Raw genomic sequence first — 25,012 nt, 5'->3', positions numbered from 1 at the left:
CCTTGAGGACCCGACTCCCAAGGCTCCTTCCAAAGAGGATCCTTCAGGCCCATGGGCTGCATGGATGCTGCTGGCAGAGCTGGTCATCCCCCCACCCGCCCCCTTGTCTGCCTTTTTAAAGCTGCTTTTGCCATCTGTGCCCCTAGGTCTCCCCTCCCCTCTTTGGGTCTGGGGGTGGGGTATGTGGATGCCACCTCTTGACTCCTCCTTCTTGCCTCCCGGAAGACCAACCTAGTGGGCCCTGTACTGTCAGCCTTGGAGGACAGAGTTCACAGCATAGCAACGTGTTCAGAACTTAAGGACTCTACAGGTCTTACAAAGGCCTGGCCATTCTGCCTTCTTTAGTTCAGGATTCAAAAGACAAGTGGGAGCTTGGGAAGCTCATGAGGCCTCTCCTAAGGTCCCGGGATGCTGCCTCCAGCTCCTGTCATCCTGGGGAATTGCTCTGGGGTCCTCTCTCCTTTTAGCCTCTTCTAACTCCCAGCCAGACTAGAAAGCCTTCTTCCCAGCATTGCAGTGTTGCAGGTGCCCGTAGAACGGGTGTTATAATCGGAGTGAGCAGCCTGGTCCTGGGCCTCTGTGCAGGACCAGACCCCTGAGGCTGGGGTCTCCTGACCCACACCTGACCAGCCCCCCGTCTTCCCTGTCTGCTTCTCCCTCCGCTCCTCTCTGCCTCTTGGTCTTGATGAAAATCAAAGCTATTTTAAAAAGTGCATAGCACAGTGCCTGGCCTGGTTCAGGCCTTCAATAAACATTTGTTAAATGGATGAAAGAACAAAGCAAAATGCAAATGCTGTCTTTTGTGATTTGAGATCTAGGGAGGTGGCTTAGGACGAAAACCCACAGGAGGACCAACTCAGCGTTCAGACTCATCAGGTGTTGATCCCCCGTGGTTGGGCTCAGGTGGGCCCAGGTCTCGTCACTGGCCGTGTCCTCTCCTGTGAGGCAGCTGCAGGGCAGGGTCAGGGGATTCCTCAGCCGGAACCTCTGGCACTTCCCCTTCTCTGAGTTCATCCTCCCACAGGGCTCTTTAGCGTTCTGTCTTGGTTGGGGCAAGGTTCTCTTATCCCTTGGCCCTGGCTTTCACCAGGACCCTGTTAGTTTTTCTTTCTCAGATGTGGGATGGGAAGGACACACCAGCAGCTCTGACCCTTACGTGATGTCTGTTCTTTTACTCAGTAGTTCCTGCAAAATTCTGATCTCTGATAGAGTTCATGTGGGTCCTCTGCTTTTCCCTGACTGATCACTGGGGTCTGGGGACATAGGGCTGTCATCGGCCGGGCTTGAGTCCTCTGTTCTCCCAGGAGCCGGGGGATGGGTCCACCCACCTAGCAAGCAGGTGCTGAGAGTGAGGGAGGGGGCTCTCCAGATGGACGTCCAGTGCTGTCCCTGGAGTAACCGGATGCTGGACAGCCTGTAACAACCAATGCTCCTGTGACCCGGCCCCCACCGGCGTCAGCAACTCACTTCCTTGCTGGTCATTGGCTTGGAGCCATCAGAGGGCCATGATGTCAGTGCTCAGCAGGTCACAACTTAGTGCTGTAGTCCTAGATCAGCCACTGAAGCTCTGGGAACGTCCATCTCTCCCCTGTGAAGTGTATTTACAGCGAGCCGACTGCACAGGCTGTCGCGAGGCTGCACACAGCATCACCTGTGAAGCACCCAGCAGGCCCAGGGCTGGGGCCTGTGGACCCTCGCTGGTGTGAGCTGCCATTGTCTCTGCTGTCACTGACACCCAGGCACTCAGGCACCTAGGCTAGGTCTTAGAGTCCTTTGTGGGAAAACAAGCCTATTGGATGCAGCATTGGAGACGGTCCTGCCGTATCAGTTTGTCTTCATACCATTCCATTAGACGGAGCCTAACAGAATCTCCATGTTCCAGACAGTGAAACTGACGTACCACAGAGTTTCCTTGCAGACAGACGGTGGTCTGCCTGACCATGAGCCCTGCTCTCTGGCTGCCGTAATCGAGGGCTGCTGTTGTTAAATCCCTTCTGATGACACACAATGGGCTTTCCCTCCACAGAAGTGGCAGGTGTGTGCATCAGACTCACCCCTCTGTTTACTGGTCATGTGTGTCATAAGCAGCACCCGGTGCCACGTCAGTGGCCCACCCAGGCCTGCTTTTCCTTCTCAGTTTGCCTGTGTTACCATCTGCTCCAGCTCACTCTTCCTTTCACCCTCTTGTGCTCCTTCTTGCCTTCAGACCTGGGCTCAACTGCAGCCATCTGGAGGGGGCCCCACTGCCCGTCCTGGGCCCTTAACTTCTGGTGCTTCTGGCTGCAGGCAGCAGGCCGGAGCACAGGACACTTGGTGATGTCTGAGTCCAGTCCTGTTTCAGATCTGGTCCTTTGTCTGCCCACCACGGCTGTTGTCAGCTCTTGTCCTGCAGCCCGTAGTGGCCGGAGTCTGGTACTCACTCCTCACTTAGGGATAAAACTGCTGGTGGAACTGTCTAAAGTGTGGGAGGTTCTGACATCCAGGTATGACCGCTCCCTTCCCAGGGCCAGTCCCGGCAGAGGCGCTAGGTCACCCTCAGGGCCATATCCTGAGCCGTGTCTCCAGCCCCTTGTGTTTGTCTGCCAGGCCCATCCTTCTCCCTGACCGACACCACGAGGAAGGGAATGCCTACCCACCTTCTCCACAGATGACTCATTCCTGATGTGCTTTAGCCACAAGCTGTTCTGTGGCCTGAGAGCTTTCTGGGCAAGTTAAGCTGTCCTGTATGTCATGGAACCAAAGCTCGGTAACCTGTGGAAAAATGATCATCATCATCTGGGGCCACCTTTGATTTTCAGGGGAAGCTGGAGAATGTGGCACTCTCATGCTGCCTCTGGAAGGTCCAGGACCTTTGGCCTTTTGAATCCTTGATCCCAGATTTTCCACCTGCTCTGTGCTCCCAGTTCCAAGTCTAGCCCTGCTGGACAGACCATTCACCTGCCCAGAGCCCCTCCTCGGTCTCTGGGCCCCACACCTGACTCTGAGGCTGCACTGGGGCATGGCTCAGACCTGACTCTGAGCCCCACAGCTGGCCACAGGCGCCCCAGCTGTCTGAGGCTCACACTTGTCTCTGAGACCCTGGCTCCACACCTGGCTCTAAACTCCATTTGTCTTCCAGGCCCCATGCTCGGATCTGAATCCCATGTGGGGTCTGAGGTCCATAGCGAGGCTCACTTCTGCCTTGGTACTTAGCTTTACGTGGGACTCTCACATCTGGTTTTGTAGGTAAAGTTCATGGCAAAATAGCTTTGGAAACACAAAAAGAGGTTATTTGCTGCAGTACTTCTGGTGCCTTTGACAGGCTCATGTGGAGGAGAGCACTGTGTGCTGTGGTCTCCAGACCTGTTAGAGTCAGTTCCTAGATCTCACAGAAGACCCGTGTTCCTCAAAATGGTCAAGAACCCCTGTCCTAATGGCCTGCTGCAGACCCTGCCTGCTAATGTATTTGTCAGGGATGTGAACAAAGCACTGTGTGCTTGGCGGATCACACTGGTAAGCAGGGCCAAGGCCAGCACGGCCTGCTCTATTGAAACCCAGACTGAATGTGTCACGTGCCTGCCAGTGGGGACCCTGCAGGCCACATGCAGCTGGGGCAGGTGTGTTCCCAGGGTCCCTGAAGCCGGTTCAGGGAGTAGGAAGGAGGTACAGAGGAGGGGTCATAGGACACTGGGGCCCATCAGAGCTGGAGCTGGAAGCAGGCGGGGTATGAGGAGCAAGACGTGTTACTGCAGAGGATGCACCGGAAGCTTGAGAGCCCATGTCTGGTTTTGTGCTCCTCTGAGAATTAGTTCCCTTAATGAGGCCCCTAGTTTGCAAAAGGCCACAGGCCTAGACCTACCCCATGTGAGTGCAGTGGCAGAAGGCCCGAGGCAGTAACCAGGGCCAGAGTGTGGACATTTTCCCGCCTGTTGGTCCCAGTGGGCTGACCGAGTTGGGCACGCCTGGCAGGGACGTGTTGTACTATTGTTGCATTTTGTTAGTGCATCTGGTATTTCTGGCTTTGCGCTGGGTACCAGGAGGCAAGGAGAACTGGTAAGAAGTGGAGTGAAGGGCCTGAGACCATGAACAGTCTGGATCCAGAAATGGCTAGGGGGAAAGAGGAGGTCTGGGTTGATATTAGGAGTTGGTCATTGGTTGTAGGGTAAAAAGAGGAGCTGATGGTGGCTCCCAGGCTGTGTGTGTGGCAATGACAGGGTGCCATTCACTGAGTTAGGGATGGAGGGACATGTGTGGATACCCCAGTAGAGGTGTTGAACTCATCAGAGACTGTCTGGGTCTTACATGTAGCATTCCTGGGCACATCGGCCATAGCAAACGGTGTGAGTGGATAATGTTGCCCAGGAGAAATTGCAAACTAAGAAGAGGGGAGCTCCAAAAATCCATCTAGGAAGGAAGAGGCCTAGAAAGAATGTCTCGAAGGGAAACAGATGAACAGGTCAGCAGCGGGGTCTTGCTGACGGCCTGGGCAACTGCGGGGCAGAGGTCGGAGTCGGGAGGGTGTGGCAAGGCCAGACCTCTCTCACTGGCTGAGAGTCGCTGGGAAACAGACAGTGCAGGATTCAAATGTAGGTGGAAAGACGTGGGGCCGTGGGGGCCTCAGCGTGGTCTGGACTCAGCCTCTCCAGGGCGGCCGCTGGAGGTGTTCGTGGGTGATGGTGCCTGGCGAGGTATCATGTGTTATGTTAGAAGGGAGGTGGCCCAGAAGCTCTTTGGGAGGCTGGCAGGTGCTGTGGTGTGGCTGTTCGGCGGCCGCAGCCTGGCCAGGGAGGTGGTGAGATGGCTGAGAGTGACAGTGGGTGTGCAGGGAGGCCATGGGAACATGGAAGTCAGACATGGACACTGCTCGGGTTTGTGCCCTGGAGATGGTGTGGGCAGTACCCTGTTCCCCAAGAGAAAGAGAAGCAGACACCCGGGCCATGGGTGACCCCAGGCCCCTCCCTCCTGTGCCCTGGGGCCTTTGAGGGCACAGCCTTCCTTGGGCGTTTCCTCTTGGCCTCCTGACATCTCCAGCATGCTCTGGGAGGCGGGAGCAGTGTGACTGGCTCTCCTCACGTCTCTTGCCCTCTGGCTGCCTGGGTGCCTCTGGAGCCAGCCTGCCCTCTGCCCAGGTCTCCAGCTCAGCCCCTGCCAGTACTGCCCAGACAGGCACAACCCTGCTCTGCCCAGCTTGGACCTCCTGGAGCCCAGACCCTGCTCTGGGCTCCAGCCGAGCCTCCCGGCTGTGCTGCCCACGCCTGCCCTGTGGCTCTGCCTTCACTTCCGTGGTCCTGCAACTCATCAGTGTGCTTCAGTCACACCTGAGACTCCAGGTACACTTGCCATCACAACTCCATTGAAAGCTAAGCCTTGGGGCAGGGGCAGGGCCAGGGTAGGTGTCCATCCTATGATGCAGGTCCCCAGGCCAGGGCCACTGTGTCGGGTCTGGTGGGTAGAGACCAGGTGCATATTCCTGGTCCTGTTCCTCTCTGGGTGTCCCAAGTCAGGTCCCTCAGAGTGATTCTCTTGGAGTATCCCCTGGCAAACCCCTCCAGCAGTCACCACCACCTGGGCACACACCCCCAGGGGACCCCCCTGGCCTAACACCACCCGGCACCTCCCCTCGGGAATCCCCCCCAACCCTGGCTGCTTCCCCACTTTGCCCCACTGTGCAGGTGGATCCATGGAGGCCAGATCCAGTGGGAGCAAAGACAGCTGATTCTGGTGGTTGGTGCCTGTGATAAGGCCCACCTCAGGTGTTCTTGAAGCCCCTTTCTTTTGGGGGGCACAGTATGGCCTCTTCAGGAAGCTCTGCTCTGGATCTGAGCAGCTGGGAGGAGGCAGTAGGGACAGAGGCTGAGGAGAGGACAGAAATGAGGTCCCGTGGGAGAGACAGAGCTCAGATCTCCACAGAGGGCTGACCTCCCACAGGTGGGAGACAAAAGACGAAACCTGCTTTAAGGGGAGCCCCATGCCTGTGTGGGGCAGGCACTGGTGATGCTGTGTGGTGAGGACAGCACAGAGGTTGGGGTGGGGGGACTCAGCCTGGGCAGGGGCAGGGAGGGGGTGGGAGGGCCACTGGAGAGAGGCCCGGCCAAAGAGGATGTCAGGGGCTCAGCACCCCCAGGCGCCAGGCACCTGCCGAGCACTGCAGCCACGCTTGTGGTTCACCTGCACTTGGAGACTTGCACAGGCGCCTCTCCTCCACCAGCAGCTCCAACTTTGTCCCTCCCACAGCAGCTGGGCCCTCTGCACCTGAGTGCCTCCCTCCACACCTGGCTGCCCGTTGTGTGGTTGCAGCTGTGGGTCGCGTGGGCCTGGCCGGCTAACTCTCTCTCTCATTGCTCTCTCCTGCCCATCTGCATGTGGCTGCTCTGTCGAGCTGCGCCGTGGTCCCGAGCGCCGGCTGTGTAAGTGAGCATGCTCATCCCATGCCTCTTGCCGTCCACACGCTGTGCCTGTCTGCTGGGTCTCTGCTCTGCGTGGCTGTGAGAGGCTCTGGTGCCACTGACAGCCCCTTGAGGCTTCCCCTGACCCAGTGGGGATAGGGATGGGAATGGGAGGACATGGGAGTGGGTTTTCTGTGGAGCTATCACCTCAGGTAGGCCTCCCACCACGGCAGAGCCAAGGAGGGGCTAGAGCTCTAGGGTCCTGTCAGGTGAGGCTGGGAAGTGAGCTGCCATCGGTTCTTGCGTGTGTGCGTGCGTGCATGTGTGCGTGTTGCGTGTCTGCGTGTGTGTGCTGCTGCCACTGCGGCATGTCTGTAACGCGTGTGGGCACCGTGGCTGCTGTTGTGTGCTGTCTGTGCAGGAGGCTGCCTCTGTGTTGTGGGTGTGCACGGCCTCACACCTGCCCTGCATGTGCTGCTGCTCCATCCCGGTGCGACCCCTGCCTGGTGTGTCTCCTGTGTCACGGACCTGTTCAACCTCGTGCCGCTGCCAGCCTTTATCACGACTCAGCTGTCCCTGGAACTAGCCCAGGGTCCCCTGGGTCTTCTCATGAGAGCAGAGCTGTGTGGGGGGTGGGCGGTGAAGGGTACTGCCCAAGTCTTACCGTCCAGGGCATCTGTGGATCCCGCCGTGCCCAGAGCCGGTGTCGGAGGCTGGCAGGAGGGAGAAGCCAGCCCTTTGCCATGAGAGGCTGTCTTGTCTTTGGTTGGGCTGCACTTGGAGCCTGGATGGAGTGGAGGGGGCCACCAGTCATTCCTCATATTCCAGCCAGTCACTGGCTCTGGTCCCAGGGGCCAAACGAAAGGGCCAGGGTAACCATAGGATCCCACCCTGATTTCTTCCTCTGGCCGGGCTACTCCCGCCAGCCCCAGCCCCAGCCCCAGCCCCTTTCCTCCTGGACCCTGCCCGCTCCCTTCCGCCCGTCCCCGCTTGGCTGTGCGCCCCTCACCTGGCGCTGACCCCTCTCCCTCCGCAGGCTCTTCAGCAGCCTCGGTGAGCTGAGCTCCATTTCAGCGCAGCGCAGCCCCGGGGGCCCGGGCGGCGGGGCCTCCTACTCGGTGAGGCCCAGCGGCCGCTACCCCGTGGCGCGACGCGCCCCGAGCCCGGTGAAGCCCGCGTCGCTGGAGCGGGTGGAGGGGCTGGGGGCGGGCGCGGGGGGCGCAGGGCGGCCCTTCGGCCTCACGCCCCCCACCATCCTCAAGTCGTCCAGCCTCTCCATCCCGCACGAGCCCAAGGAGGTGCGCTTCGTGGTGCGCAGCGTGAGCGCGCGCAGCCGCTCCCCCTCGCCGTCGCCGCTGCCCTCGCCCGCGTCCGGCCCTGGCCCCGGCGCCCCCGGCCCACGCCGACCCTTCCAGCAGAAGCCGCTGCAGCTCTGGAGCAAGTTCGACGTGGGCGACTGGCTGGAGAGCATCCACCTGGGCGAGCACCGCGACCGCTTCGAGGACCATGAGATAGAAGGCGCGCACCTGCCCGCGCTTACCAAGGACGACTTCGTGGAGCTGGGCGTCACGCGCGTGGGCCACCGCATGAACATCGAGCGCGCGCTCAGGCAGCTGGACGGCAGCTGACGCCCCACCCCCGCTCCCGCCCCGGCCGCGCCCTGCCGGCAGGGCCCCCCACCCCACCCCGGGCCGCGGGCTCGGCCTGCCCCTAACGACGGCGCCCGGGCCAGGAATGTTGCATGAATCGTCCTGTTTGCTGTTGCTCGGAGACTCGCCCTGTACATTGCTTAGTGCTCTCACCGGCCGCCCAGCCCACCCAGCACACAGTCAGGAAGGGCGTGGACCAGGGAGGCTGGGGCGGGAGGGGCCGGGGGTGGGATGCTCTAGCCTGACCACCGCCTTCACAGCTCCTGGGGGCCATTCTCCCAGAGGGGGAACCTAGTCCAGCATGCGAGGTCAGGACCCGCCTTGGTGACTCGGGGGGAGGGGGGAGACATCGGGATTCTCGATGGGGGCCAAGGAGCCCCCCTGTTTTGCATATTTTAATCCACTCTATATTTGGAACGAGAAAAGGAACAAATATCTCTGTCCGTAATAGTTTCCTCTCCCCTCCCTTCTACTTCCACTGGTCCCACTGCAGCTGCCCAGTCTTCCATCTCCGGCCCCTCACTGCCACTGCCACCCCACAACGGGGCAGGGGACGCTCCAGCTGGTCTGGGGTTGGCCAGGGCCCTAGTGGTCCGCCCTGGGGCCCCAGCTCGGCCCCTCCCCTCGCTGAGCTCTAGTGTGCCCCACCGACCTTTCAGGTGCTGCCCGTGGGGGGAGGGGCGGCAGGCCGCGGGTCCTGCTGAGCACCCGCGGGACCAGCCGGCCTGGGAGACCATCGGCCGGGGGGTGAGGGCAGGGCCCTGCCGCTCCACCGCAGCCATCTTCCTCACAGGGTCTCTCCCCAAGGAGGGGGCCAGTTGGGTCCCCATGCTCTTGGGCAACTACAGCAGAGAAGCCTCCCTGCCTTGGACCCCAAAGTCTCCTGTCCTGCCCTTTGTGTGTGTGGGTGAAACTGGGTGCGTCTGAGCACGTGGGAGCCACGTGTGTGCCTGATTACTGAGTGGCCCAGGGGCCGCTCTGGACTCGCGTGGGGCTGTGGAGGCGTGCACAGTGTGCACGCATGGGGTGTGCCTGGGAAAGCACCCTGTCTCCTCTTCCAAAGAAAGTCCGAGGCCATCCTTCACCCTGGGTCCTGCTGTTTGCCCAGCCTGTCCTTCCAGAGCCTCACCCAGCCTGAGCGGGGGTCCCTGGTGAATCCCTGCTGCTTGGGGAGGCCCCAAGGGCCCCTTGGAGGCAGCGCCCCCACCTTGGGCTTCTGAGGGGATCCTAGGGGGACCCCTAGAGTCAGGCCACCACTGGCCCTGGGGAGAGTCAAAGGCCCCCGAGGGTGCCCAGCCCCCCACACTGTGACTCCTCACACTCAGCAATGACCTGTGGGGTGGGGGCCCTGGGACGTTTTTAAACCTAGGGTTTGGAGTCTGGACTAAGCTCCATCCACGTCACTCACAAGTTTCTGTTTATATTTCTAGCTTTTTTTAATAAAATAAAAAAAAAAGACAGAAAACAGAAGTTTTCACAACCCAGGGGCCTGGCACGCCGGTCTGTGCCTGCCCGCCCCGCCCTGGCCCACCGGCCCCACTCCCTGGGCGCAGAGTCACACCCACTCACCCTTCCGCCAACAGTCCAGGTCACACAGCAGCAGTCACCGTAACAGACTGCCACATACACACTCGGTCTCACACTCACCTGTGGGTTTTGGTTCCGTTCAATTTGGGTTTTTAACTTTACAGGGTCAGTTCCGCTTCACCTCCTTTTGTATGGAGTTCCATCCGGGGGGTTTCACCCCCTGCTCCAGTCCTGAGGCCTCCTGACCCTGACGTTGTGATACACCCCACAGAGATCTATGTTTCTTATATTATTATTGATAATAATTATTATAATATTATTATGTAATAAATTTATAAGAAATGAAGCCATGTCTCAGTTGCCTGCTTGAGGGGATATTTGTCTCTGTCCCTCATACAGGCCACACAAACCTCCTCAGCCTGGACCACATGCACGGGTGACTCCCGGATCCCTATCTTTGACCTCCATGCCTAAGCACCCGGCATCTTCCAGCATCTTCTCCGAGTGTGCTGGAACCCAGCCCATGCCTCCTGCACCGAAGGCTTTTCTCTGTTCACCAACCCACTGAGTAGCACCTCCTAAGGTGGAGGCCGCTTGTCCCCCATGACCTCTGCCAGGTTTTAAGGCTAGGGTTTAAGACTTGCTTCCTCCAGCGTCCAGTTGTTTTTAAATTCTGCTGCTCCTGTCTTGGAACCCCCTCACATCTCTCACAACTGTCCTACCCCACGGCTGCAGACCAAATTTAGGCCTCTTTCCTTCCCTGCTGATTCATTGGTTTTTCTGTTTCCATTTCTGCCCTCTGCTCACAAACACTAGCCTGTCTGTAAATGCAGCTGGTGGATGGACCCCATGAGCCAGTCCGGCCCAGCCAGTGCTGCTGTGATCCTGCCAGCATCCCCTGCTCCCTCTGAATGCACACATGCTGCTCGCCAGTCTCCCCTCACCTCCTGCAGTCCCCGAGCCACCATGACGCTTCAGGGCTCTATGTCACACACGCCCTCCTCCTTCTGCCTGGATCACCCATCGTTCGCCTGCATCGAGCATACATAGCTTGGAGGCTGATCTCTGGATCCTGTCTTCCGGGACGTCTTCTCTGACCCGCCCGCCCTGGAGTCGGAGTTGGAGGTCAGGCTCTGCATCTGCACAGCCCTGGTGCTATCTCAAATTAGAGCAAGTTGGTGCTTTTCACCTTGGGTTGTCTGGCCAGTTGGATGTGAGGTTTACTTTTTGTTCCCACCCCCGAGCCAGGCACCAGAGACAAGACATTATCCTTCAGGAGCGCACAGGCAGTCGTGTAAGCAGGCGATAATGAGGTAAAAAAGACATGTCCTGGGTGGCACCTGGTGGGGGTGGTCAGCCAACAGGAGGGACAGAGACCCCTGCTGAGTGGAAGGAGGTGGTGAGCTACGTCTTGAAGGGTACACAGTAAGGCAAGTGGGCAAAGGCAATCAAGAGGGAGCCGTGAGAAAGCAGAGGGCACAGGACCCAGCTCTGAGAGAGGGCCGGGGCTGCAGAGGTGTGACCTCCCTGGAGGGGTGGGTTGCTTACAGGAGGGGCAGTGGTTTCAGAGCCTGTACACACTGGGTTGAGGTGGCACGTGAATATGATAGAATGACAATCGCATACCTTGGCTCTGAGGTTAACCCTAGCCAGAGGTGGGGCCAGTGGCACCGTGGAGAAGTGCCACTAGCCCCAGACTCCGAGTCCCCCTGTGGAGACCCAGGTTTCCATCTGCAGCCTGGGGAGACCCACCCTCCTGATGCCGCACACTCAGGCCTAGAGCGAGTCAGGGGCCCCCTGCTCCCACACTCAGACCCTTGCATGGCCCCCCTCCTTGACTTCCTGTGCAGTCCTTTCCTTATGATGGCCTCAGTTTCTAATCCAAAAATGAGATGAAGATTAGGAAATGTTGAAAATTTGGAATTGTGTGGCCTCTGCTCTTCCTGTGGGCTGGCCGCCCCCAGCCACTCCCAAGACCTGTGGACAACTTTGGGGCCAGGCCAGGACATGGAGGCTGCTTTTGTTTTGTTTTAAGACAAGGTCTCACCCTGTCACCCAGGCTGGAATACAGTGGCAAGATCATGGCTCACTGTAGCCTCAACCTCCTGGAATCGAGCGATCCTCTTGCCTCCGCCTCCCAAGTAGCTGGGACCACAGCCGTGGGCGATCACACCTGGCTTTTTTTTTTGTTTTTTTTGGTAGAGATGGGGGCCTCACTTTGCTGCCTAGGCTGGTCTAGAATTCCTGGCTTCCATCGATCCACCCTCCTCAGCCTTCCAAAGTGCTGAGATTACAGGCGTGAGCCACCTTGCCCAGCCTGAGGATGGTTTTCAAGCTGTCATCATCCATAGCCTCAAAGGGCCTTCGTCCTTCTCCGTGGCGCCATGCAGACCCTCATTTGCTCGCTTAAACCACCCCTGAGGCACCTGCTTCCCCTGGGTGAAGACCCGAAACCCACCCCTTTTTGGCCCTCAAGGTTTCACTGCCTCAACCGTTCTGACTCCCTCTGGGATCTTCTTACCTTCCTGGCTGGCTGGACACTAAGGACGGATGGATAAGGTTTCTGCTCCTCACAGAGGGCGGTGGGGACAGGAACGGAAGAATAGGCGATTAGGGGCTGGAAGGGATTGGAGATCAGGGTGAGAAAACTGGGGTGGGAGTTGGATTGCCCGGGTAAATAAGGAATGGGGACAGAAGGGTATGGCTGGCGAAGGCAACAGGTGGTTGGGGTGAGCAGGAGCAGCGAGAATGGCTGGGATGAGCTGGAGGGGTCCCTGGGGGTTGGGGTGGAAGCAGAGAACAGGGAGGAGTTTGAGGGGAAGCCCCCATCCTGCCCCCTGGGCTGGACACTCTGCCTCAGCCTGAACCATGCCCTCGGATGGGACCCCACCTTCTGGCCCCAGACCTGTCACCCATCTCTCCTTTGCTCTTGGAACGGCATGAAGAAGGTCAAACGAAGTCACTCTGAGTTGAGACGTCTGTTGCTTCCATTAGATTAAATGAGAAAATTAAATGGGCTGGGCCAGGTACTTTTCCTGCAACCATCACTATAGCCAGGGGCAGGCACAATGACTGGCAGCCCCTTCTAGAATCAGAAGTGGGTAAGATTTGCAGAGTCAAACCATAATGGTCTTAGACATTGACATTGGGTCTTCAGACTTTGTTATTGATACCTCCTAAATATTTATAAATAAATAGGTGCTATCCATTAAAAAACCTGAATAATATTTTCTTTAACAGTCAAAACTTTAATTTTTTTTTTTTAAACGGGGTTTCACCCCCATTGCCCAAGCTAGAGTGCAATGGTGCTATCTTGGCTCACTGCAACTTCTGTCTCCCAGGTTCAAATGATTCTCCTGCCTCAGTTTCCTGAGTAGCTGGGACACACGTGCCACCGCACCTGGCTAATTTTTGTATTTTTTATAGAGACGGGGTTTTGCCATGTTGCCCAGGCTGGTCTGGGACTCCTGAGCTCAAGTGATCTTCCTGCCTCAGCCTCTGAAAGTGCTGGGATTACAGGCATGAACGTTGTTTGCACTTGGGCCCACTTCTTGAATTCTTCTTGCCATTTCTTGAATTGTATTTCCAAAGTCTTTTTCTGGTTATTTATCAGACACAATCTGATGCTCAGTTAAAATAAGTGAGGCCTCCTAACACTCAGCAGTGGAGCTGAAACCTGTTCACATACAAGTCATCACATAGGACCTCCTGCCCTTCAGCTAGAGGCAGTGAGGCTACCTGACACAAAGGTAAAAAAAATCTCCTGACACTCAGATGGAGGAAATAGAGTGTCTTGACCAGGTAGGGCATATAGGAGACAGGAGGTTTCACGACTCTCAGGTAAGGGAGATGAGACCTCCGGACAACCAGGAAGAGGTGAGAATACCTGCAGACCTCAAGAGGTTGAGACAAGAACTTTGGACACCCAGAATAGAGGAGATCTCATGCTACTCTGGCAGAGGAGATGAAAGTTCCATGCCACTTAGACAGGGATATGAGACTATATTCAAGTAGAGGGTAGGACATGCCCTGGCACCCAGATGGGGGCAATGAGATCTCCCAGCACTCCAGTATGCCAGTAAAGACTTCAGAATATTCATAGAGGTAAAATACAACCTCTGGACATTCAGCTAGAAGATGTAAGACCTCTTGATTTTCAGGTAGAGAAAATGCGACAAGGTGACACTTGGGTGGTGTAGATGAGAATTCTTAACCTGTAGGTGGAGGCAATGCGGACCTCTGGCATTGAAGTGGAAAAACAGAGTTGTTGTTGCTTTCAAGGAAGGAGGTGATCACTCCCTGATACTAGGTGATATATATGAGACCTACTGAACATTCATCTGAGGATGTCGTAAGTATGACATTCAGTTAGAGAAAATAGAAAAATCAAGATCATCTGATAATCTGAAAACTCAACACAGGAAGAGGAGATGAGATGTCCTGACACTCAGGTTGGAGACATGGGACCTTCTGACACCCACTTAGGTGACGTGGAACCTATTGACCCTCAGGCTGGTTGAGATCTTACATTCAGGTGGAAGAGGTAAAACTGCCTTCAGGCAGGTAGGAGTGTGACCTCCTGACACTTGCAGGAGATGGAAAAGGCTTTAACATTCAGGCATTTGCAATAAGCTTTTGTCACACTCTGGTAGGTGAGATGCTAGTTCCTGACAATCAGATGGGAAAAATGATGCTTCATGATATTCAGGTAGCTGTGACGAAAACTCTTGACATTCAAGGATAGGAGAAAACAAAACACCTTGCTCCACCTCAGTCACAGAAAGGCAATCTGGAGACACTCAGGATGATAGGAGACCTTATGATAGTCAGCAATGGACAAGAAGGTGGGCTTTGCAGTTGTAAATTAGGGAAATTCAAAATGGCTCTTGGAAAAGTGTGTTGATAGCATGCACTTGGAAGAGGAAAAGAAATTTTCCCCAACAGCAATGAAGGATCAATTAATCTGCTGGCCCCGACTCCTCTGATCCACAAACATGCTGCACTGTCTCATCACTGAAGGTCTGAGCCGCTCCTCAGTCTGTGAGTCTGCAGTGGTTACAGCATATACCTGAGAGGCAGACCCCGAACCTGCACAAAGCCAGAGCCTTGGGTGATGTGGGGACCTTGCAAGAGTAACTGGGAATGGAGACCCTGGCCTTGGGACAGAGGGAATGAGGCTGCACAGGAGTCCGCCATCATCCTGGTGCGGGGGGAGCCTATGCAGGAAGGCAGGACGTCTCTTCGGCACAAACCAGTTAAGGCGAAGGGCTCTTACCTGGCTCGACTGCTGGGGGTGGGGTGGGAGGTCACCCCTGCTGATTGGCCAGGCAGCCACGGAGCTTTGTGAGGTCACTAGGCTCTCAGGTCAGGCAGCGCCGGGAGTATGGTTGAGATGCTACCAACTGCCATTCTGCTGCTCTTGGCAGTGTCCGTGGCTGCTAAAGATAACGCCACGTGTGAGTAAGTGTCAGGGCACCTTGGTGGGGGAAGGATCTTCTGAGGAGCAGGTCCCACCCTGACTCCCTCTGTCCAGGGCTAGGGAAAAGGAGACTGGGCTTGGGCCTTAGCAGTCCCTGGGTCTCATAGCTCCTGTGACCCACATCCCTAACCTGGACCCCCCTGCTCCCACAATCAGCAGCCTGGAGCCCCAGACCCTCAGCTTTCATGGTTTCCTCCAGAGATGGACCCCTCAGCACCTCAGGCTCCTTGTGCCTCTCCCACTCCCCCAGCGACTGACCCCACTGTCTTGAAGACACAAACTCCTGATTTTGGGAGCCCTTATCCCCCCACAGACGGCTGAGACGTCCCAACCCGTGGTTGCGCCCAACAGCCCCAGGATATCATCACTTCACACTACTTGTGCCCCTAACCCCCAGTAGACTCTCTCACTCCAAGGTACCCCAAAACACCAATACCTCCCAAGCTATATGTGGCCTCCCACCTGTGACACAGTTCCCAGAGCCTCCACCTCCAGACCTCCACTGCTCTCAGTGTGCCCCCTACACCTGTGGGCCACAGTATCTGCCCCTGGCTACTATCCCTCTTCCCATCACTGTCAGCCCAGTTCTGCAGCCCCAGGACCTCCTTCGTCACCTGACTCTTCCCTGAGTCTCCGACCCAGGATTGGTTATAAAGACCTCAGGCCATTATACCCCTCTATCCCCAGGTCCCACATCCCCACCTCTACCCTCCTGTTCTGCCCAGGGACGGGCCATCCCTCAGGGCCCATACAGCCTGTCCTGGCTTCCTGCGGCCTCCTCTTTCTCCATCTGTGACTGCGCCCACAAGACGGGAGAAGTCGTGGCCCCAGAACCATTTCCTAGAGCCTGCGGGTCCTACATAGCCCAGGCTGCCCCTGCTTTCCCAGAAGCCGGAAGCTCTTCCCGCCTTCCCAACCCCATGTCCCTGCTTCCCCTCAGTTGTGGAGTTACAAGGACAGGCTGTGCTCATGCTAGGTTTGACTGCGTCCTGGTCTCTCCCCAGTGGCCCCTGTGGGTTACGGTTCAGGCAGAACCCACAAGGTGGTGTCCGCATTGTTGGCGGGAAGGCTGCACAGCATGGGGCCTGGCCCTGGATGGTCAGCCTCCAGATCTTCACGTACGGCAGTCACAGGTACCACGCATGTGGAGGCAGCTTGCTGAATTCGCGATGGGTGCTCACGGCTGCTCACTGCTTCGTTGGCAAAAAGTACGTGTAGGGATGCACAGAGGGAGGTCTTCAGAACGGCTCTTCTCAGAGAGGGGTGCTCCCCAGGGACGCTGTGCAGAGTCTCCCTGGGGCTCTGGGTCAAGTGGCTGCCAGACTCTGGGGGCTGGTCCAGACCTTTGCTAGGGGAAGGCCCTGAGGGTCACTGTCACCAGGCTTTTGTCCAACCAGTTGTGACCTGGCTTACCTTTGTGCCCACAGTAAAGTGTATGACTGGAGACTGGTTTTCGGAGCAAAGGAAATTACATACGGGAACAATAAACCAGTAAAGGCACCTCTGCAAGAGAGATATGTGGAGAAAATCATCATTCACGAAAAATACAACTCTGCAACAGAGGGAAACGACATTGCCCTCGTGAAGATCACCCCTCCCATTTCGTGTGGGCGTTTCGTTGGGCCGGGCTGCCTGCCCCACTTTAAGGCAGGCCTCCCCAGAGGCCCCCAGATCTGCTGGGTGGCTGGCTGGGGATATATAGAAGAGAAAGGTGAGTATGGGAGCACCTCCAAGAGGGGACGCTGCTGGCCATTCTCCTGGTGGTCTTTGAGGTGCAGTGGTCACTTGTTGACACCCAGCCGAGCAACTTTCATCCTCCTCACGGCGCTATATGTAGATACATCACTGTGGCCTTCCATAGTCCCCTGTGCCAGGTCACACGATGGGTGACTTGTCTTGCTTTCTACAGGAGGACTGATGGCAGGTGCAGGCAGAACTGCAGCATTGCTTAGAATGGGCTTGAGGCTGTGTCTGTATTTGGCACCCGGGGCCCAAGCTGCTGGACCCTGGAAACAAGGAGCAACCCTGAAACAGCCTTTGGAGAAGAGCTCCAGATAAGGTTATGTGGCTGTATGAGAGCGCCTTCCACTCTCTGGGCCTCGGTTTCCTCATCTGGAAATGGAAGGGCTGGATCAGATGTCTCCAAACTGAACGTTTCCTGACACCTGTGATTCCAGGGCCCAGCCTTCCTGCTTCCAGGCTGTCTTTGTCACCATCAGCAGCCGCCTCTGGGGCAGTCATAGCACCAAATGTACCCTCTCCATCTGAGTTACTTGACGTTTGCTCTGTAGACTGGGAAGGGGACAGGTGGTCGGTGTGGCTTTCTGTGGGTCATAGGCATTCCTCTATTTCAGGCTTCCTGGAGTGTCCACCAGGTACCTCTCCATTCAAGATGGGTGTAGCTGCCGCTCTAGACCTCTGTCTGTAACCAAGCTGTCTCTCTTTCCCCTGGCTCCCAGAAGATCTCTTGTCCATCCAACACTACCTAACACACTTGACACCAGATGAGTTCTAGGAGAGTAGGGGGAATTTCTTCCATACCAGACCAGGCTGATGGAGGGCCCCAGGTGTGACCTAGGACAAATTGTCATTACTGACTCCGTGGTCAGAGAAGTCCCAGACACCTCTCCCCACGTTCTCAGGCACACTAGAGATACTGTTTATCCCAGAAGCAACAGGTTACCCCATTAAATCGCAGCAGTGGGTGGCAAGGTTTTGCCAGCAGGACAAGACTCAGTAGGACTTGATCTCTGCATGTGACCTATGCTTCCAGTTTTCCATAAGTGGTGAGTCCTTATCCAGTCACAGTAGAGATGTGAAGATGTGACTGAAATTAACTTAGCTCTCCATCTCTTTTTTTCCTTGATAATGGATAATGAGGCTTCTTAATTCAAGGCAATTCAGTCATTTGAGTTTAAAACGCAGCCTTTTTTGGGTAACAACAAAAAATCAATAATTTGAGGATTCTTCCTTTAACTCTTATTTCCTTCTCTGAGGAGGTGGTCTAAGTTTCTGACAGGTTTGTCACCTCTCCTGTCCCTCAGGGAAGGGAGTCTCATCCCAGCTGTCCTTGTTCTCACTGGCCTCGCTTGACACATGGCCATCCCCTCTGGCCTGGAGGGACAGCCTCTCTTCCAGCTGCCGATACCCATGGCTCTGCCCTGGCCTCTGTGCAGCCCCCTCACCTGCCATGCTCTGTCCCCTGTCTGTCGATGTCCACAGCTCTTGGGGGTCCCTGTGGTCCTGGGAGGCTGAACTCAGGGTCCCCACTGCCAGTCATTGCTGTCCTATTCTATTACTCAGAAGGATTGTAGTCTCCTAGCTACATCTTGGATGCCATGCAAAACCTTTTTTGTTCTGGAATTCCCATAAACCTAATAGGATAGCTCTGTTTCTGTTTTTTTTTTTTTTTCATTTTTGCAAACACATTCTCTACCCATAAGCCCAAGTCTTAAAGAAATCCCCAGGCTCCAACTCCTGTGATTCCTTCAGACCTTCCGAGTCTTACCACCTCCACCCCCGGGCTCCAACTCCTGTGATTCCTTCAGACCTTCCGAGTCTTACCACCTCCACCCCCGGGCTCCATCCAGCTCCTGTGATTCCTTCAGACCTTCCGAGTCTTACCACCTCCACCCCCAGGCTCCAGCTCCTGTGATTCCTTCAGACCTTCCAAGTCTTACCACCTCCACCCCCGGGCTCCAGCTCCTGTGATTCCTTCAGACCTTCCGAGTCTTACCACCTCCTTCAACTCATCTGCTTTGGGGCTGGAAGAGCTATCCCCAGGTATTGCTTCTTTCCCATTGGGTTTTGAGTTCCAGCAGGCTTTTAAGCATTTGTTATTTAAAGCCCAGGTGTCGGCCAGGTGCAGTGGCTCATTCCCGTAATTTACCCAGCACTTTGGGAGGCCGAGGCGGGTGGATCACCTGCGGTCAGGAGTTCGAGACCAGCCTGGCCAACATGTTGAAACCCCATCTCTACTGAAAATACAAAACAGTAGCAGGGTGTGGTGGTGGACGCCTGTCGTCCCAGCTACTCGGGAAGCTGAGGCAGGAGAATCACTTGAACCCAGGAGGTGAAGGTTGCGGTGAGCCAAGATTGTGCCACTGCACTCCAGCCTGGGTAACAAGAGTGAAACTTCATCTAAAAACAAACAAACAAACAAACAAAAAACTTGCCAAGGTGTTGGGATTGAGAAAACCCTTTTCTATTTCAGGACACTTGGCTCTTCACAATGAAACCCATGGCTTTCAAGACTATGGGCTCTGCCATAGATTTAAAAAGTCATCTTGGCCAGGCGCGGTGGCTCACGCCTGTAATCCCAGAACTTTAGGAGGCCGAGGCGGGCGGATCACAAGGTCAGGAGATCGAGACCATCCTGGCTAACACGGTGAAACCCTGTCTCTACTAAAAATACAGAAAATTAGCCAGGTGTGGTGGCGGGCGCCTGTAGTCCCAGCTACTTGGGAGGCTGAGGCAGGAGAATGGCGTGAACCCGGGAGGTGGTGTTTGCAGTGAGCCGAGATCGCGCCACTGCTCTCCAGGCTGGGCAACAGAGTGAGACTCCATCTCAAAAAAAAAAAAAAAAAAAAAAGAAGTCTTGTTAATGGCTAATAAGCCCCAGGATTGTTGTCATTGTTGTTTCAATGTCAGCCTTACCCCAAGGGCAGTGCATGTACAAAACTCTCACTGCTGCTTGGATGGTAAGAAAAGGTAGGGGCTGAGGGGATTAAAAAACATAAAGCCCAGGGAACACTCGTTCAGCAGCCGCTTACCAGACACCTGCCCGTGCCTAGCCCTGTGCACATCACTCTTGTGTTCCCTGTCTCCTGTCTTGGCCTGTGTAGCTATGCTCTGGGTCTGCCCCTACTTCAGTCTGCTCCCATCTGCTCTGCAGGTGACGTCCAGACCCACCCCCTGGGTTGTAGGTGCTGCTGTGGTGGGGGCCAGAGTGGCTGCTGCTGTTGGGGACCCTTCTGTCTGTGAGACCCCTTGAAAAGGAGCAACTGTGACTGTGTGCACCGTAGCATTGGGTCTTTCTAACCCAAAGGTCGTGGTAGAGAGTCCAGGGCTTGCTTTTTTTTTTTTGAGACGGAGTTTCACTCTGTCACCCTGCCTGGAGTGCAGTGGTGCCATCTCGGCTCACTGCAAGCTCCACCTCCCGGGTTTACGCCATTCTCCTACCTCAGCCTCCCGAGTAGCTGGGACTACAGGTGCTCACCACCATGCCCAGCTAATTTTTTGTATTTTTTTTAGTAGAAACGGGGTTTCACCGTATTAGCCAGGATGGTCTTGATCTCCTGACCTTGTGATCCGCCCACCTCGGCCTCCCAAAGTGCTGGGATTACAGGCGTGAGCCACTGCACCCAGCCGAGTCCAGGGTTTTCAAGGAAGTTCCGCATTAGGGTCGTTTCAACCGCCTCTGCCCCTGCCAGGTCTGCCAGTGTGTGGATGCGCTGCCCCGAGCTTCCCTTGCCGTCTCCTCGGAACAGATCTGTAGCATATGGGGAGGGGCTTATCGATCCAACTCCAGCAGATGCTGTCCACAGCTGAGCCGAGGCGTCCTGATGAGGGACAAGAAGCAGGGAGGGTGGCCTACAGCCAGACTGTGGGAGCGGACAGTGTGTCTCAGACTGGAGTCTGGAGAGGAGCAGTCCTGAGGCCAGGCTGTAGCCCTACCACATCTCTACTGTGACCTGGGTGGGCGGTGCTCCAGCCTTCTGGTCCAAAATGGGAATAATGGGACCATGTGACTCAGTGAGTGCTTAGTGCACACTAGGCGTTATTGGTAATACTGCAGCTAACCTCCATAATCCCCCGTTAATATGCACACCCACCCTCCACCGCCCATTCTCCATCTACCTGTCCATGGGCCTCCACCCTTCCTTCCTCTCTTCCTCGCTCCTCTGGACTTGATTTGGATAACATTTCCCCACCTCCTCCCACCACCTCTCGTCTGCTCTTTCTGGTGTATAAGGAGAGGTCGGGGCATTGACTGGATGGGTCTGAGGTTTAACTGGAGCGTCACAGAGGATGGGGTTCGGTGGGGCAAGGAGGCAGGGCTTTTTTCCGCATCTCCCATGATCACTGACCACCGAGTGGTCTGACTGTAGCCCCCAGGCCATCATCTATGCTGATGGAGGCGCGTGTGGATCTCATCGACCTGGACTTGTGTAACTCGACCCAGTGGTACAATGGGCGCATTCAGCCAACCAATGTGTGCGCGGGGTATCCTTTAGGCAAGATCGACACCTGCCAGGTAACCTTCCTTCTGGCTTCTGGGCCCCTGGGTCCCTCCGGGACTCTCCCGGCCCCTGAGAACATCCTCATTTTGGATCCCCAAGCTCCATTATCTCCACCCCTCTGCCTAGGGCCCTTCTCTAGTGACTGCTTCCCCGGTCCCTTTTCTAGCACCTACAGTCACAGTGGGGATGAGAGGTGGCAGCCACTGGCAGCCCCTGCCATGTGCCCCCATGGACACGTGCGCTTGCTCATCTCACTGCAAGGAAAGCCCTGACAATCCACACCCTCCTCACATCCCAAATGAAGCCCTTGACACCCCCTCAAACTTTGCCACAACCACTTGTGTTTATGGCAGCAGGAAACCATGTGACTGTGGAAATTGTCCTCCCAGAGCCTCTGACCCCTCTTGGCAGGGAAAGAGCGGTTCAGGCAGATCGTGACCTCTGTGTCCTTCTGGGCAGGGGGACAGCGGCGGGCCTCTCATGTGCAAAGACAGCAAGAAAGGCGCCTACGTGGTCGTGGGAATCACAAGCTGGGGGGTAGGCTGTGCCCGTGCCAAGCGCCCCGGAATCTACACGGCCACCTGGCCCTATCTGAACTGGATTGCCTCCAAGATTGGTTCTAATGCTCTGCATATGATTCAACCGGCCACCCCTCCACCGCCCACCACTAGACCGCCCCCAATTCAACTCCCCTCCTCCCACCCTATCTCTGCTCACCTTCCTTGGTATTTCCAACCGCCCCCTCGACCACTTCCATCCCGACCACCTTCAGCTCGGCCTCGACCCCCACCTCCACCCCCGCCCCCACCCCCACCTCCACCCTCACCTTTACCCCCGCCCCCGCCCCCACCTCCACCCTCGTCTACCACAAAACCTCCCCAAGGACTTTCTTTTGCCAAGCGCCTACAGCAGCTCATAGAGGCCTTGAAGGGGAAGACCTATTCCGACGGAAAGAACTATTATGACATGGAGACCACAGAGCTCCCAGAACTGACCTCTACCTCCTGATCTGACCCGGTTCTCAACAGACCCAGTGAGCCCTTCAGTGCTGAGGAAAAGGAAAGATGAAATAAATAAATAAACATATATATATATACACACACACACACACACACATATCTGTATGTATACATGCATATACATAAAGAGATGCTTTCTGGACTTCTTCCTATCTCCCCTCCCACCTCAACCCAAATTTCCCCTAAAAAATCTACCCTCTCTCCTTCACCCTACAATAAGGTGGAATTGCTTGTACATTAGTGCCAATTGTGTTTTTTAAAATCTTGATTTTTAATGCTGGAATGAGGTGACCTGGGGCTGTAGACCAGGAATGGTCCTTATTTCTCACTTAGGGAAAATGACAAATGGTGAAAATAAAAGAGCCATCTCTGCATGTGCAAGTCAAAGGGGGTGGGCCTCCAAAACAGCAGCTGGGAGTGAGCTGACTGGGAAAGAAGGGGTGTGGGTCCAAGTCGTCTATCAGGAGGCCGTGTTGTCCTGGTGGTGTCGACGCCCACAGAGTAGATTCTGCGTGAAGGTTGAACCCCGCAGAACACAAAGGCTAAGGAGGCCACCGGGGCACCAAAACAAGTGTCTACTACCAAACACAATTTTACTGTTCATTACTTGCCTGTAGTTAAATCTTAATAGTTCCTGGATTTGAGCAAATTTAAAAATGTATTCTTTGCTAGAGCTTTCCAGGAGCTGCAATGGGGAATACTTTTTGGATGCCCCTGAGTGAGCTTTGAATGGCTTCCTTAGGATTTGGGGTTATTTATTTTAAGACCTTCCACTGCGAGGAACAGAAACCAGTTAGAGCCATTTAAGTGATAAGGATGAAAAGATGTCACACAGAACCAATAGGAAAGGCCAGAAGCAGTTACCAAGCATGGTGAGGAACCCAGGCAAGGCATGACCCTGGTCTGCATGGAGTACCTGCCCCGCCCTGCCCCATGCTGGGGACAGCAGCATAGAGTACTTGGAACTGTTCACATCTATTTGCAAAATCCTGGGAAAGAGCCGGGCGCGGTGGCTCAAGCCTGTAATCCCAGCACTTTGGGAGGCCGAGACAGGCGGATCACGAGGTCAGGAGATCGAGACCATCCTGGCTAACACGGTGAAGCCCCGTCTCTACTTAAAATACAAAAAAATTGGCCGGGCGAGGTGGCGGCGCCTGTAGTCCCAGCTACTCGGGAGGCTGAGGCAGGAGAATGGCGTGAACCCGGGAGGCGGAGCTTGCAGTGAGCGGAGATCGCGCCACTGTACTCCAGCCTGGGTGACAGAGCGAGACTCCGTCTCAAAAAAAAAAAAAATCCTGGGAAAGAAATCCTCCAGCCTGACCAATATGGTGAAACCCCATCTCTACTAAAAACACAGAAAACTTAGCCGGGTGTGGTGGCGGTGCCTGTAGTCCCAGCTACTTGGGAGGCTGAGGCAGGAGAATGGCTTGAACCCGGGAGGCGGAGGTTGCAGTGAGCTGAGATCCGGCCACTGCACTCCAGCCTGGGCCACAGAGCAAGACTCCGTCTCAAAAAAAAAAAAAAAAAAAAAAAAAAAAAGGAAATCCTGATAGGTTCAGGTCAACTGCTTACTCTGATCAGGGAGTAAAAATGCAAAACTTGACTGCTGGTTTAACCCCTTGTGAGACTGAAGATGGCAGGTCTCAGAAAGAGGAAACCTTGGCTCTTGGCTGCACAGTCATTGCAACAAGTTTTCACTCGCACGTGTGTCCACCTAGCGGCTTGTGTCAGTCAAGTGCAAGGTGGTCCTATGCCCCGGTTACCAAGACAGGTGGCAGAGAAGGTGCCATGGCAGGTGGGAGGAACCCTAACTGAGAAAGCTCAAAGGACCACGCCTAGGGTGTGCCCACCTGGACATCCGAGGGATGTGCCCACCTGGATGGAGCAGCTGTGAATCTTCATCTTTAAAATTTATTGGTCTACCTAGGTTCAAACAAATACCCTGCTCCACCCCTCATAAGCTCTGTGCTCTGGGGAAGATGTGCCAGAGGGCTGTGTGACCATGAAGTAAGGACAGATGCAGAGCGTCAAAGCAGGGCTTGACACACCGGAAACATGCATGGACGTGGGCTGTCATTCGTGGGCCAGCTGGTGGTGGCTGCTGGTGCATACCGTTATGCTTATCTGCAGGGGCACTTTGGTGCCTGCCATTTTCCTCTCATGACCCCTGAAATGCTTTGGCCACATAGGAGGGCTTGCATATTGAGTCGAATGGCCCATAGCGCCGTAGGATAGTAACAGCTGATCACACTTAAAACGTTCTCTCCGCCTTGGCTAAGAGCTGGTGCTTCTGAAGTTGGAGTTGGTAATTCATTTTGTTGACTTTTACGCTCTCTCTCCTGAAGCCAGTTTCTTTTTTTTTTTTTTGAGACGGAGTCTCGCTCTGTAGCCCAGGCTGGAGTGCAGTGGCCGGATCTCAGCTCACTGCAAGCTCCGCCTCCCGGGTTCACGCCATTCTCCGGCCTCAGCCTCCCGAGTAGCTGGGACTACAGGCGTCCGCCACCTCGCCCGGCTAGTTTTTTGTATTTCTTAGTAGAGACGGGGTTTCACCGTGTTAGCCAGGATGGTCTCGATCTCCTGACCTCGTGATCCACCCGCCTCGGCCTCCCAAAGTGCTGAGATTACAGGCTTGAGCCACCGTGCCTGGCCCCAATTTTCATTTTTAAAATTGACACTCTTTGATCTGCCTTCATGTTCCTATGGGTAGTTTTACCCTTAAACTTTCAGATCC

At 55.6% G+C, this 25,012-nt stretch overlaps 2 protein-coding genes across 2 annotated transcripts in view; both read left to right on the top strand.

Moving 5' to 3' along the window:
• Positions 1-9,887, top strand: part of SHANK3 (SH3 and multiple ankyrin repeat domains 3) — a 55,916-nt gene extending 46,029 nt beyond the window's left edge. The window contains exon 22 of the mRNA XM_025400500.1: positions 7,402-9,887. Coding sequence (XP_025256285.1) covers positions 7,402-7,993 — 592 coding nt within the window. The 3' untranslated portion in view covers positions 7,994-9,887. The remainder of the gene's footprint in view (positions 1-7,401) is intronic.
• Positions 9,888-14,884: 4,997 nt separating this feature from the next.
• ACR (acrosin) lies at positions 14,885-22,356 on the top strand. The gene is made up of 5 exons (XM_025399800.1): positions 14,885-15,001; positions 16,025-16,228; positions 16,448-16,731; positions 21,131-21,276; positions 21,722-22,356. The coding sequence occupies exons 1-5, from the start codon at positions 14,925-14,927 to the stop codon at positions 22,268-22,270; spliced, it is 1,260 nt and encodes a 419-aa protein (XP_025255585.1). The 5' UTR covers positions 14,885-14,924; the 3' UTR covers positions 22,271-22,356.
• The last annotated feature ends 2,656 nt before the right edge of the window (positions 22,357-25,012 follow it).

Source organism: Theropithecus gelada, chromosome 10, assembly GCF_003255815.1.
Source record: "Theropithecus gelada isolate Dixy chromosome 10, Tgel_1.0, whole genome shotgun sequence".
Taxonomy (NCBI): Eukaryota; Metazoa; Chordata; class Mammalia; order Primates; family Cercopithecidae; genus Theropithecus; species Theropithecus gelada.
Note: the sequence above shows the minus strand (reverse complement) of the source record. Positions and strands in the feature narration are given on the sequence as shown.

Bases quoted from the DNA above. Each gene is read 5' to 3' on its own strand.
- ACR (XM_025399800.1), top strand. From the start codon at position 14,925: ATGGTTGAGATGCTACCAACTGCCATTCTGCTGCTCTTGGCAGTGTCC. The intron at 15,002-16,024 runs GTAAGTGTCAGG...GTCTCTCCCCAG, and splicing joins AAAGATAACGCCACGTGTGA to TGGCCCCTGTGGGTTACGGT. The intron at 21,277-21,721 runs GTAACCTTCCTT...CCTTCTGGGCAG, and splicing joins GCAAGATCGACACCTGCCAG to GGGGACAGCGGCGGGCCTCT.